This window comes from Macaca thibetana, chromosome 12 (assembly GCF_024542745.1).
Source record: "Macaca thibetana thibetana isolate TM-01 chromosome 12, ASM2454274v1, whole genome shotgun sequence".
NCBI lineage: Eukaryota > Metazoa > Chordata > Mammalia > Primates > Cercopithecidae > Macaca > Macaca thibetana.
This window is the reverse complement of record NC_065589.1, coordinates 9,976,735-9,998,328: the sequence shown is the minus strand read 5'-3', so window position 1 is coordinate 9,998,328 and position 21,594 is coordinate 9,976,735. Positions and strand designations below refer to the sequence as shown.

General features: G+C 52.3%; 1 protein-coding gene across 2 annotated transcripts in view; it reads left to right on the top strand.

Annotated features, from left to right (window-relative positions):
- EFHD1 (EF-hand domain family member D1) overlaps positions 1 to 21,594 on the top strand; it is a 164,148-nt gene that overhangs the window by 112,042 nt on the left and 30,512 nt on the right. Inside the window, exon 2 of one of the 2 annotated variants that reach the window (XM_050751155.1) lies at positions 638 to 1,045. In XM_050751155.1, coding sequence (XP_050607112.1) covers positions 756 to 1,045 — 290 coding nt within the window. In that variant the 5' untranslated portion in view covers positions 638 to 755. Of the gene's footprint in view, positions 1 to 637; positions 1,046 to 15,024; positions 15,044 to 21,594 lie in introns of those variants that run through there. The other variant, XM_050751156.1, reaches the window with a different exon arrangement.

Genomic DNA, 21,594 nt, shown 5'->3' with positions numbered 1-21,594 from the left:
GGTTTCACGCAAAAAACCCCGAGTCCCTGAAGCTGCGCTGCTCTCCTGCCTCCAGGGAAAACGGGAGTTTTTTTCTGCTCCTTTGCTCTCCCTCTTTTTTGTTTGCTTATTTGTTTTTAGTATTTTTAGCATGTTTTGGAAACATTTCGTTTCAATGAGTACTTGAAAAGCAGCTCCCCCGCCCCGCGCTCCGGGCGGGCGCCTGCCACTCCTTGACCCCGGGGAGGGTGGGCACCACTCCCAGACGCGGGGGACGCGTGGGTGTCGCTCGGGGGCCCTCGCCTCCCCCACCCAGCCTGTCCCAGGCCGCGAGCGCTTCCAGTTGGGTTACTGCTGGGGGACGAGAAAGGAACCGCCTGAACGGTGGAGACGCTTTTTCCCGCTACGATTTTCCCCGGAGCGGACAGGGGCAGCAAGGTCGGAGTTGACCCGAGGGTCCCTGCCTGGTCCCGGGGGGACGGCCAGCCTCCCGCCCTGAGCCGCGGGGAGAGGAAGCAGGTCGGGGTCTCCGGGACGCGCAGACACCGGCGGCCTCCTCCCACCAGGCTGGCGGTCCCTGAGCCCTGGCGCCTCCTTAAAGCCGCAGCTCCGCCCCGCCCGCCCCGCCTGCCCATCCTCAGTCCCTCCCAACCGCCAGGTCCTCGCCGCCTTGGCGAAGTGGTGTAGAACCTCGAGACTGCGAGGAGCGCGCCGCCCGCCAGCTCCCTGCGCCCCGTCCCGCGTCCCCGCGTCCCCGCGTCCTGCGATCCGCCGCCATGGCCAGCGAGGAGCTGGCGCGCAAGCTGGAGCGCCGGCTGCGGCGCGAGGAGGCCGAGGAGAGCGGCCCCCAGCTGGCTCCCCTCGGCGCCCCAGCCCCGGAGTCCGAGCCCCCAGCCCGTGCGCCCACGGCCAGCGCCGACGCGGAGCTGAGCGCCCAGCTGAGTCGGCGGCTGGATATTAACGAGGGCGCCGCGCGACCCCGGCGCTGCAGGGTCTTCAACCCCTACACGGAGTTCCCAGAGTTCAGCCGCCGCCTCATCAAGGACCTGGAGAGCATGTTCAAACTGTGAGCTCCCGCTGCGCTCCCTTCGTCCCCGGGATCAGGTTGGGAGCGGGAGGCTTTCTGGCCCGAAGTCCCGGGCCCGGTTTGGGTGGGGAGGGGTCTCGGGATGCAGGTAGCATTTGGCCCAATGCAGCCAGATCTTGCGCGCTCGGGTCTATCTCGGCGGGTGGGGGGACGGGGCTGGACAGGGGGGACACCGGGAGCAGGAGCTCTCCAGGAAGGAGCCCAAAAGTTCTCGGCAACCGGCGGGCCCCAGTTCCAGGTCCCCCAACCCCAACCGCTAGTCCCGCCCCCTCCACCCGCCGGTCCGGAGATTTGCTCCGAAAGCAACTTCGAGGAAAGGGAGCCGTCGCTGCGCCTCACCTGCCAGCTTTCACCGTATCCCCCAAGGGAAAAATTAGCCCATGTTGGCCTTTTATCTTTTAAAACAAAAGGGGAAAGTTAATCCTTGGCTGCAGCGCGGGGTTTGATGAACCAGCGGGAGCCTGAGAATGGGGAGTTTGGTAAACTCGTTGTAAGAAATTCAGGACTTTCTTGGAGCAAGCGCGGCCCCGGAGCCTCCTGGGGGGGTCATGGGAACCGAACTTAGCCGCTGGCACCGGTCCGGAGGGGGTCGTTCAGTCCTGCTCTGTGAGCCCCAGTGTGCGGGGAGCCGCCCACCTGGGGAGACACTGAGCCAGAGGCAGGCGATAGAGACCCACTAATCCACCTCGTCGGCCTGGAACCTCCTTGGATCTCAGTTTCCTCATCTGGAGAGTGGGAGCAGTAACAGTCCCTGCCTTTTAAGGCCGAAAAGTATTTTGCACCCGGTAAGCTCTTAACCGAGCTATTAATATTTCCAGAATTGAGCCGAGACCGGAAAAATGCCTGGGGGAGCTGAGGCCGCCGGCCAGGTCATGCTTGGGCGTTTTTAAAAGCGCATGGAATGTGTTTGCCCTCCGCGTGGAGGTTCTATTTAAAGGCGCTGTGGCTGGCGCTGCGTCGCCTGAGCCTCCGCTGTCCCTGCACAGAGGTCTGCAGAGCCGGCACCTGGGAGCCTCCGCCTCCTCTGCCTCCCTGACACCCTGGTTTCTTTGTCTGGCTTCCAGGCACTGATCTGTGGCGTTTTCTGGGTCTAGTTTGGACAATTCAGGAAGGCCGAGTGGGGCTAAAGAATGCGACCGGGGCGAAAATGGAAAAGTAATGGGTGAGGCAAGCCTTGTTGGAGCCCCTTTGATTTCTCTGGGGTAATGCCTTTCATGGGAAGACTGCCCTGGCCGGGCTGCTCCCAGGCCTTACCAGTTCCTCCCAATCCAGCTAGATTCAGGGCATCTTGGGGAGGGACCTTTATCTTCAAGTTGTCTTGTGGCCACTCAGGCTTCTTTTGTTTTTCCTGCAAAACAATCTTTGGAAAGATCAACTTGTAGTTGGCTATCTAAGAGGGATAAAAAGAGCCCATACGCTCGGAGGGTCTTGGGAGATGAAGCAAGGTGGCATCTGTGAGCAAAACGGTACTGGACCAGGATCAAGCAAAGGGGAGCCGGGCACAGTGGCTTGTGGCTGTAATCTCAGAACTTTGGGAGGCCAAGGCCGGCGGATCACCTGGGGTCAGGAGTTCAAGACCAGCCTGGCCAGCATGGTGAAACCCCATCTCTACTAAAAATACAAGAATTAGCCAGGAGTGGTGGCGCGTGCCTGTAGTCCCAGCTACTCGGAGACTGAGGCAGGAGAACTGCTTGAACCCGGGAGGCGGAGGTTGCAGTGAGCGGAGATCACACTATTGCACTCCAACCAGGGTGACAGAGGGAGATTCTGTCTCAAGGGGGAAAAAAAAAGCTAAGGGGAAGGCAGTGTGTGGCCTGGGATCCCAGCAGAGCTAACAGTTCAACCAATACTTGGTATTTCTTTCTAGGTTGAGTTTTCTGTCACTTGCAACCAAAATTGGCATAAACGAAAGGGGAATAATTTGGCTGAGGAAACCAAAAAGCCATCACCAGCTTCAGGTATGGCTGGATCTAGGAGCTTAGGTGCTGCCATCAGTGCTTAGTTTCTCTTTCTGTTAAGCCACCTTCCTCTCTGCGTTGTCCCCATTCTCAGATGGCTCATCCTTGGTGGTGGCGGTGTGGCCACAACAGCTTAAATTAATAACGTAAGAATGTTAAAAAACACTAAAGAAAATGTAACACACCAATTTGTTTTCTATTGGATTACCTTCCAGATTTTACTCATTGCAGCAGCAGTCTTGTGAGGCTATGAAAAGCGAGCACTTGGAGGCAGGCTTCCTGGGTTCAAACCCCAGCCCCACCACTTGCTACCTGGAAGGTTCCTTGGGCCTCTTATTTAAAAGCTCTGTGCCATCAGTTTTCCCTTCTGTCAAATGGGAAAGCACAGGACCTGCCATGTGGGGTTATTGTGGGGATTAAATTAATTCATGTACGTGATGCATTTAGCTCCATGTTTTAGCCTATAGTGAAGACCCAGTAGATTTTAGCCACTAATTTTTGGATTATCACCTATCTGTAAATTGGGTAAATCTGCACATTTGGCTGGGCGCGGTGGCTCACACCTGTAATCCCAGCGCTTTGGGAGGCTGAGGCGGGCAGATCACAAGGTCAGGAGTTTGAGACCAGCCTGATCAACATGGTGAAACCCCATCTCTACTAAAAATACAAAAATTAACTGGGCATGGTGCCGTGTGCCTGTAATCCCAGCTACTCAGGAGGCTGAGGCAGAAGAATCGCTTAAACCCAGGAGGTGGAGGTTGCAGTGAGCTGAGATCACATCATTGCACTCTAACCTAGGCAATAGAGTGAGACTCCGTCTCAAAAAAATAAAAAAAGTGCACATTTTGTGTTGTTCTTTTTTGTTTAATAATTCACTTTGCTGAGTCCACTTTATCCTTTGAACCTGATTTAGCCCACAGTTTGAGCTGTGGAGTGGTGACCTGGCCTCTTGGTGATTTCCGGGTCCCCGTGGGGGACTGTGTGCTTTGCCCTTCTGGGTTCTGTGGAAGGAACTTGTTAGCTCCTCTGCTACTGGATCAGGTTGTTCATTTCTTAGAGCTGCCTGAATGAAATGCCACAAACTGGGTAGCATAAAACAACAGAAGTGTATCCTCTCGTAGTTCTGGAAACCAGAAGTCTGACAAGTCTGAAACCAAGCTGTCAGCGGGGCTGTGCTGCCCTTGAGGCTCCAGCCAAGACCCCTTCTGTGCCTGTCTCCTGGCTTCTGGTGGTTGCCAGAATCCTTGGTGTTCCTTGTGGTATGGATGCATCACCCTAATCTCTGCTACCCTGAGCTCCTGGTGCTCTCCCTGTGTGTGTTTCTGTGTCTTCACATGGTTTTTTTTTTTTTTTTTTTTTTTTTTTTTTGAGACAGTCTCGCTCTATCACCCAGGCTGGAGCGCAGTGGCTCTATCTTGGCTCACTGCAAGCTCCACCTCCCAGGTTCACACCATTCTCCTGCCTCAACCTCCCAAGCAGCTGGGACTACAGGTGCCCGCCACCACGCCCGGCTAATTTTTTTGTATTTTTAGTAGAGACGGTGTTTCAACGTGTTAGCCAGAACGGTCTCGATCTCCTCACCTCATGATCTGCCCACCTCGGCCTCCCAAAGTGCTGGGATTACAGGCATGAGCCATGGCGCCCGGCTCACATGGCCTTCTTGTAAGGATCCCAGTCACTGGATTTAGGACCCCCCCCCCTAATCCAGTATGACCTCATCTTAATTTAACTTTTAAATCTCTAAAGACCCTATTTCCTGATAAGGTCACATTCTGATGTTCTGGGTAGACATGAATTTTGGCGGGGGATGGGGTGGGGTTGGGGGCACTATTCAGCTGAGAGTAGGGAGTGAGAAATGCTGCCCAGAGCTTGAGCACCATCTCTGGAGCCTCATCCAAGGAAGCTTCTGGATTTAGGGAGGTCAGAATCTCAGATTTATCCAAAGCCAGTATGACTCCCACCCCTGTCAGAAAAAGGATGTCTTCCCAATGCACAACTCTGATTCAAGTGGATTCACTACCTAACTATAAAAACAAAACTGGCCAGGCACGGGCCTCACACCTGTAATCCCAGCACTTTGGGAGGCCGAGGTGGGTGGATCACCTGAGGTCAGGAGTTCGAGACCAGCCTGGTCAACATACTGAAACCCTGTCTCTACTAAAAGTACAAAATTAGCCGGGCATGGTGGCAGGCGTCTGTAATCCCAGCTACATGGGAAACTGAGGCAAGAGAATCACTTGAACCCAGGAGGTGGAGGTTACAGTGAACCGAGATCATGCCATTGCACTCCAGCCAGGGCAACAAGCATGAAACTTTGTCTCAAAAAAACAAAACAAAACAAAAAACAAAACCAACAGAACCCACACAACACCCCTCTTCATGCCAGAAACACGCCTATTTTCAGCAAGAATTTCAATTTTTTTTTTTTTTTGAGATGGAGTCTCACTTGCCGCCCAGGCTAGAGTACAGTGGCACGACCTTGGCTCACTGCAACCTCCACCTCCCGGGTTCAAGCAATTCTCCTGCCTCGGCCTCCTGAGTAGCTGGGACTACAGGTGCGCGCCACTATGCCTGGGTAATTTTTGTATTTTTAGTAGAAACGGGGTTTCACCATGTTGGCCAGCCCGGTCTTGAACGCCTGACCTCAAATAATCCACTGGCCTCAGTCTCCCAAAGTGTTAGAATTACACACGTGAGCCACTGCGCCTGGCTTAAGAATTTCACTTTTAAGCAGTTTCTAGATTCACATTCTGATGTTGCCTTAGTTCATTGGGCCCCTTACAGTGTGTAACCTGATTAGACCAGTACAAAGTACACCCAGTCTTTTTGTTTGGGGTTTGGGGCTAGAAAGATTCATACAGATACTGGGAGACATGCTTTGATCGTTTAAATTTGATTTTCCTATTTAAAAGTATTTGGCTTAGGGATTTCTTACATTTTCAAGGCTTAAAAAAACTGGATCCTTCCCAGCCTCTGAGTTTGTTGGGTTCTTGGAGTGGTGTCCTTTGTCTTTGGGTCCTTAGGACCTAACAAATGAGGCTGGCTTCTAAATGGTGTGTTGTAGAAGAAAGAGGGTTTTCTAATGAGTGTGGGAAGCCAGAGGCATCATCAGCCCGGCCGGAGAAAGTTCCCTCTCCATTTCCAAGCCTGTTACTGGATAGCCTGAGCCAAGAGAATAGTGGCCTGATTTTAAAAGAATGAGAAGGCCCAGAAGAAACTGACTCTACAGTGTAACGTGAGCTGGTGGAGCAGTCAAGGTTAGACAGGAAATTTTAATTACGCTGGACTTATCTGGAGGCCTCTTCCAAAGGGAGGCAATGAGAGCAGCCACTTAAAGGCAGAACCCCAATGCAACATCTTAAAATGCAGCTGCGAGGTTTTTGCAGCATACTAAAAGCTTGTGTTTCAATTCCCCAAAGAGAGGGTGGGAAGAGGAACATTTGGCTATGGGAAAGCTGTCTTTTTCTTAAGAATCTGAAACGGTGATGTCATGGATGTCCTGCCAGTGCCAGAGTTCCGCATTACCAAGACACCAGTGAATCCCAAAAAGGTGAGGCTGTCGTGGAATCCGTCATTTCTCGTCCCTTCTTGTCTCCCAGTTTCTTTTTCTCCTCCTTAGTCTTGTCTCTAAAGGAGGGAGAAGTGGGTGTAGATTTGGAAGGCTGGGAATTTTCCAAAGAGGTAAAGTGAGCCTCTTGGGGAGGCTTACTGGGGAGGTAGAGGTGAGGCTGCCTGCATACTGGCATCCTAATCTTTTAAGTGAATTGACTCTAGAAATGGGAAAGATGGATGGAAATAAAAGGAAGAAGTTAAGTGCTGTCTTTTTCCTTGGAGAAAGGCAAGAGGTACTGACTTGTCCTGGCTGTAGCTTCAGTCAACAGTGATCACCTTACATGTGAAATTTTCTCACCTGCACTGGAGTTTGCACATTTGACAATTCTGAATTGGGGGGTAGGGTAAGAGGACCTAGGGTTTGTCTGAATTCTGGAGGAGAGCTTTAGGTCAGCCTTCTGTTTTCGGTCTTAGTCTCTGGCAGAAAGACCCCATGACTTGGAACTGCGTCTCAGACTGGTTTAAGTGCTGGCTGCTTTTACTTGCCGGTACGCATGATTAACCCATGTAGGAGGAGCTGGAAGGAGCTTCCACAGTTGCTGGTGGGTTCATCTTTGTAGGGAGTTCCCTCTTCCTCCTCCTTCCTCGCTCCCCACCTCCCTCTCCCTGGGATGTCTGTTCCACCATCCTTGTTACGAGCCATTGAATTTTATGAGAGTTTGAACAATGGGAATGTGAAGTTGAGTGATGAAAACACTTATGAAAGTCTTACATTATACAAAAAGAGAAAAGTCCTTTCCCCCTTCTTCCTTGCAAGATTATTAAAAAGTGCCTAATTTCAAAGCTGTAAGGTCCAGGAGACTCTAACTTTTTTTTTTTTTTCTTTTCTCAAGACAGGGTCTTGCCATGTTGCCTAGGCTGGTCTCGAACTCCTAGGCTCAGGTGATTCTCCTGTCTCAAAGTGCTGGGATCATAGGCATGGGCTACTTCACCTGGCCAGACATAACACACACACACTCTCTCTTCCTTAAATGTTGCATACCAACCAAACTAACTTTATACCCTCAGCTCCGTGGTACACCCTGGACCAACTAGTATACAGGAATACTTCTTCCATTGACCTACAGGGTGTTTGATTGGCATTGGGCTATGTTCTGCATGGGTTCATGGTGTGGCTGAGCTAGTGGGTCTCCAAAGATGTGCCAAATGGCCTAAGAGTCCACAGATCAGGTCTTGGGAGCTAGAGGGTGCCAGGCTGTCCACAATTGATGTTCATCTTAGTTAGGAGCCCAGCACACCCTCAGGGCACTGACATCTGGGCTTGGCACACGTTTGTCTTTAGCTCTAGGCTTCACAAACCTCTGTATATCATGTGCAACCTCACACACTCACACATGCCTTCCTGCATGCTCACACACTAGCTCACTCCCACAGCCACTCTTCGGGTGAGGCTGTCGTGGACCCACCTGTCATGACTCACTGCCCTTGGCCTCCTCCACATTTTACAGCCCTCCCAGAACACACCTCTATAGCCTCCTCCTGCTTCTGTGTTCCCTGACCGTTGGTGGCCAAAGGGCATCATTGATCCTAAATCCTAGACGCTTCTTGGCAGGGGACACACCTTGAGTTATTGGCGCATGGACCATGATTCTCCATTCCCAGCAAGATGAAACCTGACCTGTGGTCAGTGACCTGCCGAGACATGGCCTTCCATGTTCCAAGGCTGCAGAGGTTCTGTGGTACCCGCAGTCCAACTGGTAAACAGGAATACTTCTTCCACTGACCTACAGGGACTTTGATTGGCATGGGGCTACGTTATGCATGGGTTCATATTGTGGCTGAGCTAGTGGGTCTCTAAAGATGGGCCGAATGACCTAAGAGTCCACTTAAGTCTCCTCCAGTGTTCCCAGCTCTGGGCTCCTCTGGCCAGCACTGTCTATATGTCTGCTAGTGTGTACTCCTATGGTACCATATCATGATGATGATGACGATGATCACCATGCCCCTTTCCAGCCTGCTGTGAGCTATTCATTCATGCATTCATTTTTTCATTCATTTAACTAAGCACCTGCCGGGTGCCAGATTATACATACTTGTATAATCTGGAAGGGTCTTGGCCCTTGAGAAGCTCAACAAATGCTGACAGCAAGCTGGATGTAACATGATGCTGTTTGGCCGGGAGGGATGTCACTCCCCGAGAAGCCACCCACCACCTACATACAGGACACTCCAGTAGCTGAGCAGACCCTGAGAGGATGTGGGGGTTGGGGACACTCTGACCTCAGGCTGCTGCGTTCAAAGCAGGGGCTCCTGGTCGTTCTGGGCACAGCCATGGAGGAGCAGCCACCGAGGACTGTGAAGGGATTCAGGCCCTGGGTGGAGGTGGCAGCGAAGGCCTTCGGGATGAACCTCCTGGAGACAGAGAATGGGGGCTGAGAACTTGATCTGGGTGGTGAGTGCTTGACCTTGGATGGCAGAAGGAGGGCAGTGAGGGCTCAAGGAAAGGAAGCTGCAGCCGTCGGGAAGCAAGAGCCTTCTCATGGTGGGAGTTAGTACTATTATTATTATTTTTTGAAACAGGTTCTCTCTCTGTCTCCCAGGCTGGAGTGCAGTGGCACAATCTTGGCCCACAGCAACCTCTGCCTCCCGGGCTCAAGTGATCCTCCCACCTTAGCCTCCTGAGTAACTGGGATTACAGGCACGACCACCACGCCTGGCTAATTTTTGTATTTTTTTGTAGAGACAGGGTTTTGCCATGTTGCCCAGGCTGGTCCTGGGCTCAAGTGATCCGCCCGCCTCTGCCTCCCAGAGTATTGGTTACAGGCATGTGCCACTGCACCTGGCCACGATCGGAGTTACTGAGAAATGGAACGAAAGGTCTTGCAAGGTGGTGAGCTGCATTCTCTGGAGTTTCACTGAAAGAGAGGTGCTCTGACACCCTGGTGTGAGAGGCTTGCAGTTAGGAAGGGCCGAAAGCTTATGGAGGGTAGGAGATGGGCTGTCTGACTTTCAAGTTTCTTTCTAGGCCATGGGTGGGCAAACTTGTTCTGTAAAGGGCCAGATAATCCATCTGTTTGGCTTTGGGCCCTAAGGTTTCTGTTGTCCCTCTGCAGCCTGCCATTGTGATATGAAAGCAGCCACAGGCAATATGCAAATGGATTGGCATGGCTGTGTTCCTGTAACAGTTGGTGAGCATGATTTGGCCTGCATGCCGATGTTAGCCAGTCCCCATGCTAGGCAGTCACTTTAGAATCTTGAATCCAGAGCCTGGTCTCATTTGTCCCCTTTCTTACTTCTTGGCCTTTCCTCCCATCAGTGGCCTCAGGTTCAGAGGGGACACAGTGGAAGCCTGGTGTCCCCCCAGTTGGGTAGGCAGCGTAGTGAGGCCTGAGTTCCAGGACCCCAGAGCTGCTTTTGGAAGATTAGCACTGGAGAAGGAGCAGGACCTGCATCTGCTTCTTCTGCAGGCTAAGGAGGCCTGGCAGCTGGTGCTCGCAGCCGGAGTCCGGGGTAATACTCCCCACCCTAGGAAGGCTTGCCTTCCTATGGCTTCCCCTGAGAGGTGGTCCCTGGTATGTTTGAGCTTAAAAACTCCCAATGAAAAAGACAAATGAGGCCGGGAGTGGTGGCTCACGCCTGTAATCCCGGCACTTTGGGAGGCCGAGGTGGGTGGATCAGAAGGTCAGGAGCTTGAGACCAGCCTGGCCAACATAGTGACACCCCGTCTCTACTAAAAATACAAAATTAGCAGAGTGTGGTGGCGGGCGCCTGTAATCCCAGCTACTTGGGAGGCTAAGGCAGGAGAATCACTTGAACCCTGGGAAGCAGAGGTTGCAGTGAGCCAAGATTGTAGCACTGCACTCCAGCCTGGGCAACAGAGTGAGACTCTGTCTCAAAAAAAAAAAAAAAAAAAAAAGACATATGAAAAACAAAAGTTAATTAGCCTTGGGTATCTGCTTACTTGAGCCCCGTGTTTGGAGCAGGAGCTCTTGACCTCCGGTCTTGGAACTCTCACCAACTGTGTGTGGAATCGCACTGTCACACCTGCTGGGAGACCTTGCTTCTCAAGGGGGTGTACGGCTCCTCACCCCAGGAAAATTTGAGATCTACTGGTTTGGAGGGAAATGGGAGATAAGAATCTTATGACTTAAGGAAAACTTATTTTTCGTTATCAAATTATAATATTCCCCATTTAAAATTTCCTTTAAAACAGTAAAGATCTTTAGGAAGCAGAGAGTGGAAGCCGATGCTGTTCTGTTCCCGAGGGTCCCCTCCAGCTGTTCCCGAGGGTCCCCTCCAGCTGGTTGGATACATGTTCTTACACAAGATTGTAAGAGACGATCTCTGCTGTTCTGCCCGTATTACTTGGGAGGCCTTTGGCTCAAGTGATGGAAAACTCTGCCCCAAACTCACTAATGAATAAAGAAATGGATCATCTCATGGATGAGGGCATCCAGAGGACAAGGGTGGCCTTGGGGCAATGGTTGGTTGCTGCTGTCATCCAGGACTTGGGTTCCATCCTCTGTCCTCTGCCACCCTCTGTGCTGGCGTCAAGGTAGCAAGGTGTGAGGTTCCCCGAGTCACATCAGCTGCAACAAAATCCAGAGGCAGGAAAGACCTACGGTTCTTCTAAACAATGAGGAAATTAGAGCGTAGGCAGCTAGAAGTGAAAGAAAAAAGATAGAAAGAAAAACATAAACGATGAGGAAATCTTCCTGTGTGTGTGCCCCAAGCCGGCCTCTGGCACCCCATCCCCAGCACTAGGTCACGGGCCCATCCATCCAGGGTGGTTTCTGTTCCCTGAGGGGTGGAGCCAAAACAGGGCTCTGTTAGTGAGGAAGGAGAGGTGAGTTTTTACGGAATGGTGTTCCATGGCTCTTTTCTGTCCATCTGTGTGTTTTGTTTTTGTTTGTTTGTTTTGTTTTTTGAGACAGGGTCTTGCTCTATCATCCAGGCTGAAGTGAAGTGGTGCGATCATGGCTCACTGCAGCCTCCACCTCCTGGGCTCAAGCCATCCTTCTGCCTGAGTCCCTCCCACCCCAACACCTGGCTAATTTTTTCTTTTTTTTAGTAGAGATGGAGTTTCACCATGTTGCCGAGGCTGGTCTCAAACTCCTGGGCTCAAGCAGTCTACCCACCTTGGCCTCCCAATGTCCATCTGTGTTGTTGTTGTTGTTGTTGTTGTTGTTGTTGTTGTTTGAAGCAGTCTTGCTCTGTCACCCAGGCTGGAGTGCAGTGGCAAGATTCAGCCTCCCAAAATGCAACCTCCGCCTCCTGGGTTCAAGTGACCCGCCCCCCCCCCCCCCCCAGCCTCCTGAGTAGCTGGGATTATAGGGCGTGCTACCACCCCAGCTCATCTGTGTTTCTGTGTACATGGGAGGGTCTTTTGATGTCGGGCTTGGTTTCTGGAGGCCAGGCAGGGAGCAGTCCATTCCTGGGGGCTCCCGAAGACCAAATGCAGAGGTCTTTCCTGCGGAACGTCTGTCATTTTCCCTGGGATTCCCTGTGATTTTTCTCTTGCCTGTGGGGGTGGACCCACAGCTAGGAGTGCTGTGTGTGCATCTGGTGATGGGTGAGCTGTCTGTGTCGACCACTCCCTAGGCCAGCTTTCAGTGAACCCCCCCCCTTCCATCTCTTGTCGCCCTTCCACCCTCCAAAGCGCCTGACATGGTGGACCCGCCCCCTGGCTTTGGAGGGCTGATCATTCCGCCTCACCCTCCTGGCTGCTCACTGTCTTGGAAAACTGTTGGCTGCTACCCTGTGTCTCCCCAGACCCCCTCCCCAAACCTCTTTTATTCTTTTTCTCATCGGGGGTGCCATGCCTCTGATTTCGTCTCCTCTTAGAAGAGGCTCCAGCTGCTACCTTTGGCCGGGAGTTGCCACGCCTTGATGGTCCTCATTCCTTTAGTGGCTCCTGGGCTTCTGTGGCTAAGGGCCCTTCTGTTGGCTTGGAGGCCTTTGTACAAGTCATGTGTGAGCATGTGTTAGGGGGTGTTCTGGGCTGGTTTTCTTTTCTTTCTTTTATTTATTTTTTATTTTTGAGACAGTCTCACTCTGTTGCCCAGGCTGGAATGCAATGGCGCGATCTCGGCTCACTGCAATCTCCGCCTCCTGGGTTCAAGCAATTCTCTGCCTCAGCCTCCCAGGTAGCTGCGGTTATGGGCACCCACTGCCATGCCTGGTTAATTTTTTGTATTTTTAGTAGAGATGGGGTTTCACCATCTTGGCCAGGCCATCGTGATCCACCTGTCTTGGCCTCCCAAAGTGCTGGGATTACAGGCGTGAGCCACTGCCCCTGGCTTAATTTTTTTTTTTTTTTCTTTTAAGAGATAGGTCTTTGTTGCCCAGGATGGTCTTGAACTCCTGGGTTCAAGTGATCCTCCTGCCTCAGCCTCCCAAAATGCTGAAATTAGAGGTGTGAGCCACCATGCTGGCCTGCTTTTATTATTTTTTAGTCTTAGCCTAGCACACCCTACTGCCCGATTGCGTTGCTGAATGAGGGTAAAGTCTTTGGTTTTGGAGCTCAGACCTGGGTTGCCAGTGACAGCGGCAGCCTCCTTCCAGGCCAGGCAGAGCCCTGAAGCGGGCTGGGCGTCCACATCCAAGGCAGACTCACCCTCAGCCCTATGCCACAGATCCGGTTTTCAGGAAGTAGGATGTTCAGGACTTACAAATGGCCTTGTGCCCAAGGCTAGCCACTCTGCCCCTTCCGGGTGGTGAAACAGCAGAGGCCCCCACCCCACAGGGCTGTGGCTGATCCTAGCTTTAGGGTTAGACATCTCCACCCCCAGATTTCCCCAGCACCCCTCACTGAGCACCCACTGTGCCTTGGGACAGCCCTGATCAAAAACATCTGGATGCTGACAGCCCTCACTCTTTGCCCATGGGGACCCAGCGAACTCTCTTGCGGCCTTGGAGAAGTGCTGGCCTCTGATGCTGTCCTGTTTGCCTTTGGTGCTGACAGGCTCTCTGCCTCCTCTCTAAATGCCTCGTGCTCTCCACCCTGTGATGGCTGACTTCACGGAGCATTGGGTGTCCCTAATGCCACCTAGGGGCCCCACTGACAGAGCCGACTGTGTGCCGGGCTGTGCTTAGCGATTTCCACATGGGAACTCATGCTTCACGACACTCCAAAGTGGGTACGATATCAGACCCCATTTCACAGATGAGGAAACTGAGGCACAGAGAAGCCAGGACACTCACCTAAAGTCACACACCTTGTAAGCTGTAGAGCTGGGATTTGAATGAACCCAAGTGGCCTGTACTCTTGTCCAGTGTCACATGCCCGTCTCACTAATGTCATTCCCACCTCCCAGTTTTCCAGCCTCCAAATCTTGGCCTTCCTTGACACCATCCCCTGCATAGCCAGGCAGGGCCTTGCCTGGCACAGTCTCTGCAGGCAGCCTGACCTCCAGGCCCTGTTGGACCACCTGCCCTGAGCCTGTAGCAGCTGCCTCAGACCTGGCCTCCCCCATCCGTGCAACACGTTTTAGCTGGATGGACCTCACCAGAGCCCAGATCTCATTACCTTGCTTCCCTCTTCAGAAGTTATTTTGAGTTGGGGTGGGGCAATACACAACATTCAGTAGCTCCCTATTGCCCAAGGAAAAAAGTCTAGACTCCTCATGTGGACCCTTAAGGCCCTCTCCAGTCGGCTGTTACAGTCTTCTCTCTCTCTGGTTCCCCCCGCCCAGGCCTTGCTCTCACTGAGCTGAATGGCCCCCACAGCCTGTCTCCTGTAACCCTGCAGTTCCTAGTTGATTACACTTAGGTCTGTCCATTGTCTGTTATTGCTATTTATTGCTGATTCTCTCTCTTCTTTTCTCTTCTTTTTTTTTTTGAGACAGTGTTTCACTCTGTCGCCCAGGCTGGAGTACAGTGGCATGATCTTGGCTCACTGCAACCTCTGCCTCCTGGGTTCAAGCTGTTCTCCTGCCTCAGCTTCCTAGTAGCTGAGATTACAGGCATATGCCACCATGCCCAGCTAATTTTTGTATTTTTAGTAGAGACGGGGTTTCACCATGTTGGCCAGGCTGGTCTTGAACTCCTGACCTCAGGTGATCCCCACCCACCTCAGTCCCGCAAAGTGCTGGGATTACAGGCGTGAGCCACTGTGCCCTGCTGGTTATTGCTGATTCTTATGAAGCTCCCTCCCGCTCCAGATTTTCCCTGGGAAAGCAGAGACAGAATGTTCATGGCCAAAAGTGGCTAACCGCTTCCTGCAGTCCCCATGCCCGGCCCAGGGCTGGGCCCAGGGCCATGGCAGAGTAGGCACCTTGACCTCTGTGGAGGCCTCTGAGCTCTGCCGGCTGCAGCTGCACTGAGGCCCTGATGACTGTTGAGAGGAGCTGCACAGCTCCCCGTGGCCGTGGGAGGTAATGTGAGCCTTCAGTGGGGTTATGTGGTTCCCTCCAGCAGAGCCACTGACCCACACGGGCACACACCTGTAAGTGAGACCTGGAAAAAGGTAAGTGACCACCTTCTCAGGTTGTGCACAAGACCTCGTGACCACTCGGCATGCAGGCATGGGCTTAATTAGGGCACTCATGTTCCAGCCCAGTGTTCTTTCCACTGAGGGCTGCTGGGTTTAAGGTGGTGTGGGCCTGGAGTGGGGAACGTACGCAAAGGTCCTCCTGGCAGCAGTAGGTGGAGAGGAAATGTTGAGAGCTGCATGGGTGGCAGCCCAGGGTGTCCTTGTCTCCCACTTGGGGTGATGGCTGAGTGCCCCGTACTCTGCTTGTGTTGGGCTGCTGCCCTGGCCTGCTCTGAGACCTGTGCCCCCTGGGCCGCTGCACACCCCCTCATTGGGGCCTCCCACTGGCCGTTTCCTTCCCTGACCTTGGCATTGCTGGAACTGCACCAGGCACAGCATGAATGGAGTCTAGTGTGGAAACCCCGTGTTGTTTGGGAACATCTGTTCCCTGATATCCACAGGGCTCCTGGGAATGCCAGAAGAACTAGGTTTCCAGGGGCCCTTCCAACCCAGTTTCCTGGCCCCTCAGGACTCTCCTATCAGAACTTTTTTTTTTTTTTTTTGAGACGGAGTTTTGCTCTTGTTGCCCAGGCTGGAGTGCAATGGTGTGATCTCGGCTTACTGAAACCTCCGCCTCCCAGGTTCAAGTGATTCTCCTTCCTTAGCCTCCCAAGTAGCTGGGATTGCAGACACCCACCACCATGGCCGGCTAATTTTTGTATTTTTAGTAGAAACGGGTTTCACCAGGTTGGCCAGGCTGGTCTTGAACTCCTAACCTCAGGTGATCCACCCGCCTTGGCCTCCGAAAGTGCTGGGATTACAGGCGTGAACCACTGCGCCTGGCTTGCTATCAGAACTTTTATGCAGACCTGGCAAGGTGGCTCACTCCTGTAGTCCCGGCACTTTGGGAGGCCGAGGCAAGAGGATTGCTTGAGTCCAGGAGTTCAAGACCAGCTTGAGCAATGTGGCAAAACTCTGTCTTTACAAAAACATGAAAAACTATCTGGGCATGGGAGGTATGTACCTGTGGTCCCAGCTAGGCAGGAGGCTGAGACGGGAGGATTGCTTGAACCTGGGAGTTGGAGGCTGCAGTGAGCTATTATCACACTCACTGCAGTGAGTGCGTAAGCCGAGTGTTTGGGGCACAAGGTGAGCTGGGAGCTCATTGGACAAAAGTGGCTATGAGTGGTTTGATTGGATGATGAAAATTTTGGGTCAAAGCTTTTGTATCTCTGAGTCCCCTGGCCCTTTTTCAGAGCCTGCCCACCCTCACTCTGCATGCAGCTAGAGCATTGGGAGTGACTGTTTCCCAGCCCGCAGCTGGATGGGTAGGAAGGAGGAGCAGGTGATTTGACAGCTGGGGAGGACCCACACAACCAGAGAAAGCTAGAAACTCAGAGAACCTTGCAGGCAGGGATGTAGGGAGGAGTGACCTTAGGGAGTCCCTGAGGCTCATCTAGATAGGCACAGCTGGGGACACCCACAGGTTAACCCCAGGAGGGCCCCTGAGAAGACCACCTGCCGGTGGGTGTAGTCTCTGTCGCCCTTCTCTGCCTTGAACATGCCCAGGGTGTGGCACATTGAATGTGATGTGGGGGGCTTGTGAAAATGCAGGCTCTGATTCAGCAGGTCTGGGGGTCTCGGTGGAACTTGAGACTGCATTTCTAATACCCCTGGGTGACCGTGATGCTCTGGTCTGGGGACCTCACTTTGTGGGGCCAGAGCCTGGCTGTTGAAAAAGGCAATGCGTGATTTCTATTCCAAGCCTTTCTGTGTGAACAGAAGCAGGTGCTCTTGTGTCCTGGTGTCCCTGAGGTGCAGGCAACCCCTCCCATCACTAAGGCGTGTTCTGGGGCACTGCTGCCCTCCTGAGAACACCCTATCTGAGGGGTCCCTGGGGACTTTCCGACAGCTGAGCCTCTGGTGGACAAAGGCCGGCCAAGTCTTTCTCCATGAATGGCAGGATAATTCCTGGTAGGGAAGTTGGAAAACCAAGAAAGCCCAGGGGCTCTGCACAGTGGAAGCCAAGAGAATAAGTGACTGACTCACGGGCCTGAAACCGGGAGGATGCCGGAGACCAGCCATTGTCCCTTGCTGCTGTCCTTTTGCTAGCTGGCCCTGGGTGGGGTTGGGGTCAGAGTCACCTCGGGCCCTTTGGCGGATCTGGGGGCTTTCCCAGGCAGTGGACATGCACATCAGCAGATGATCAAGTGGCCCAGGCAGTCACGCTTCGCTCCACTGCTCAGTGGTGGCCTCAACTATTAGATGAGTTGAGAAGCCTTTTCCAGGGGGCCTGGAGAGGCAGGCCTTATCCTCTGATAGGGCTGGGCCCTAAGAGTTACTCAGGAGGCTTTGTGGAGCAGCAGCACAAACAGTGACCACAGCAGGTGGTGGGTTTGGGTTTTCCCCAGAAGGCTAAAGATGAGGCTGTCTGGGACAAGCTGGGTGTGAGCAGCTTGTTAGAGTGGAAGCCCTGGAAACTGTCTGCTTCCTCATGACCACAGACAGGTGCTACTTTAAAAAAACAGGCTCGGCCGGGCGCGGTGGCTCAAGCCTGTAATCCCAGCACTTTGGGAGGCCGAGACGGGCGGATCACGAGGTCAGGAGATCGAGACCATCCTGGCTAACACGGTGAAACCCCGTCTCTACTAAAAAAAATACAAAAAACTAGCCGGGCGAGGTGGCGGGCGCCTGTAGTCCCAGCTACTCCGGAGGCTGAGGCAGGAGAATGGCGTGAACCCATGAGGCGGAGCTTGCAGTGAGCTGAGATCCGGCCACTGCACTCCAGCCTGGGCGACAGAGCGAGACTCTGTCTCAAAAAAAAACAAAAAAACAAAAAAACAGGCTCCTCACTGATAGCTTACCTGGGCCCGTGTGCTATGCAAGGGGATGATTTCCTTTGGGCCCCTTGACCACTCTGCAAGACACACAAGGCTCATGGCACTCTTGGGTTACAGATGGGGCCAAGTCTCTCCCAAGAGGGTGGTGGGGCTGGTTTGGAATCATCCCAAGTGCCAGTGGAACCAGAGTCTCCCCCTAACAGAGTCTGGAGAATATAAAGATGAAAGGGACTGAGCGTGGTGATACATGCCTGGAGTTCCAGCCCCTTGGGAGGATCGCCTGAGCCCAGAAGTTCTGGGCTTTCTGTGCTCTGTGCCCATCAGGTGCCCACACTGAGCTCAGCATCAATACGGTGACTTCCCAAGAGGGGAGGTGGGGTTAGGGGGATCACCAGGCTGCTTAAAGAGGGGTGAACTGGCCCAGGTCAGACGCAGCAGGTCAAAACTCCCGTGCTAATCAGCAGTGGGATTTCTCCTGTGAATAGCCACTGCACTCCAGCCTGGGCAACATAGCGAAGGCCTATCTCTAAAAAGTAACAATAACAAAGATGAAAGGGACTGAGAAAATGGAAAATTTGGGAAAAAACCACAAGTCCACAAGAAAACTCTAGGATGCAAACAGGGCTGCAGGGTCTTTTTATGGGTAGTTTTTCTTTACTATTCTGGGTTGCCTTTTTTTTTTTTTTTTTTTTTTTTTGAGAAGGAGTTTCATTCTTGTTGTCCGGGCTGGAGTGCAATGGCGCAATCTTGGCTCACTGCAACCTCCACCTCCCAGGTCCAAGCGATTCTCCTGTCTCAGCCTCCTGAGTAGCTGGGATTACAGGCATGCGCCACCACACACGGCTAATTTTGTATTTTTACTAGAGACAGGGTTTCACCATGTTGGCCAAGCTGGTCTCGAACTCCTGACCTCAAGTGATCTGCCCGCCTTGGCCTCCCAAAGTGCTGGGATTACAGGTGTGAGCCACCGTGCCCGGCCACCCTTTTTTTTTTTTTTTTTTTTTTTTTTTTTTTTTTTTTTTTGGAGGCTGAGTTTCACTCTATCACCCAGGCTGGAGTGCAGTGGTGCAATCTCGGCTCATTGCAACCTCCGCCTCCAGGGTTCAAGCAATTCCTGTGCCTCAGCTTCCCAACTAGTTGGGATTACAGCCCACCACTATGCCTGGCTAATTTTTGTATTTTTAGTAGAGACGGGGTTTTACCATGTTGGCCTGGCTGATCTTGAACTCCTGACCTCAGGCAATCCACCCACCTCAGCCTCCCAAAGTGCTGGGGTTACATGTGTGAGCCACCACACTTGGTCTATTCTGGATTGCCTTTAATTAAAAATATATATGTATATGGATTAAAGTTTAAATTATAGGGAAAAAATGAGCTAAGATGTTGGCAGAGAAGGAGCTGGGAGCTCAGGGGAACTCCAGTAAGCCTGACAGCATTTGAAAGATGTAGGCTATGGGGAGAAAAAGGAAAGATGGTGATCATTTGAAATAAGGAGGGAGGGATCCAGGGTTAGGCCAAGCTTGTGGGAAGAAAGCAGGTCCCGGTCAATTGGGCCCAGGGCTGGGGCTCTGTGAGGCCTCACTGGGGCCAGGGCCTCCCTCCCCAGGCCTCCCGCTTCCAGGTGCTCCAGGGCTGGGAAGGGCATCTTTGCCCAGGGGAGGGGTGCCAGGTGTGCTACTCCATGGGGTTCCCTTTCCATGTGGCTGGATTCCAAATTGCAAGGAATGTGATAGCATTTTCATGGAAGGAGAGGGAGCAACAGACCTTTCAAGAATGAAGAAAACAAATCCACCTTCATTTGCCTTTCCCAGAGGCTCAAAAGTTTGGTAGAAGATCTCCTGTTTGCAGGTAGCCTTGTCTTAAGGGACTTTCACATTGCCGTTGCTTGGAGAACCTTCTAGCAGGTTAAAGATAAGTGTTCCCCCTTCCCCCCAGTGTGTTTGGCCCTGGACCCTACCTGGGAGGCTGAGCCCCTCACCCCCAGCTTCCTTCAGCCACACCTGCCTGTGTGATGAGCACATTGAGGATTCTTTATCTTGTTTATTTTCCTTTATCTTTCAAACACCTAACTCCAATACAAAAAATGACTGGGTCCTGTGGTCCCACCTACTCAGGAGGCTGAGGCAAGAGAATCGCTTGAACCCCGAAGGCAGATGTTGTAGTGAGCTGAGATTGCACCACTGCACTCCAGCCTCGGCAACAGAGGGAGATTCCATCTCAAAAAACAAACAAACAAAACAAATACCTAACTCCAGTTTCTGTCTTTGTGAACTGTTTTGGAGGGGCAACCTTGGCATGATGAGGACTGACCTGAAAATCAAGTCTCACTTCCCTAAAACCCAACTCCTCTGGCCACATCACCCAGCCTGGGGCAGAGCTGCGGGTTAGGGGGTCAGGCTGGTGGTCGTCCTTGGGCCTGGTGATCTTGTGCTGATCGACCTTGGTGGGCCTGTTTCTCCATCAGCCAAACAGCACCACACCCCTCAGAGGAGCCTTGAAGGATTACATCAGATGACATTTATTTGAAGGGCATGGCTGGTGAGACTGTTTCTCTGAATGTCTGCAAGGCGGTAACATCAGCATTCCTCTTGGCGAACAATGAATTCCTTTGCATATGTCGGTAGCCACGGGTCCATGCTTTGAGGCCACAATCAGAATCCACAAATATTCAGAAACATGACTTCTATCATTTCTGTCTACATCTTGAGACATAATTGCCAAATGTCTAACTCTCACAACAGTGACCTGGACATGGGGACACCGAGCACACACTGTGCTTTCTCTGGCCCCTTCCAAGTTCACGGGCACATCGTTCCTACTATACTTGAAAGCTTAGCATCTGCTTGAAACCCCAGGTTCATTCTGATCCCTACGAATTCACTTACTTCAGTTTTCACCATCTATGAAGCGGGGCTACTAATAACCACTTCACAGCACTGCTGTGTTCAGTGAGGTAATTTAGGACAGTGCCTGGCACTTCTAAGCTCTCAGGCACCCATAAAGGCAGGCGGCTGTGATTAATTCTTCACAGGACTGTTGTGAAGATCAAAAGGATCAGTACATGAGACAATGCCTTGTGAACTGCAAGGCCGACCAGTTGTAGTTACTACATGTTTGGAACCCTGTTGTGTGCCGTGCCCTATGTAGACATCAGGCATTTTGAGAGAAGCAGATAAAATAGCGAGATGATAAAGACATGTGAGGTTTTTCCTGCCTGTCTTGCAAATCCAGGCCCTAAAGGAAGTGACTGTAGACAAACCCTCCAAGGGTCACTTTGAAGAGAGAAAGACAGGTTTCTGGTGTACATATCCTGGCTCCGTAGGAGAGAGGGTGCCCCTGATGTGGTAGCTCTATTGTTTTTTTCTTTTTATTATTTTTTTCTTTTTGTTTGTTTGTTTGGTTGGTTGGTTTTTTCTTTTTTGAGACGGAGTTTCACGCTTTTGCCCAGGCTAGAGTGAAGTGGTGCAATCTCGGCTCACTGCAACCTCTGTCCCCCGGGTTCAAGCGTTTCTCTTGCCTCAGCCTCCTGAGTAGCTAGGATTATAGACGCCTACCACCACGCCTGGCTAATTTTTGTGTTTTTATTAGAGACAGGGTTTTGCCATGTTGGCCAGGCTGGTCTCGAACTCCTGACCTCAGGTGATCCACCTGCCTAGGCCTCCCAGAATGCTAGGATTACAGGCATGAGCCACTGTGCCTGGCTGT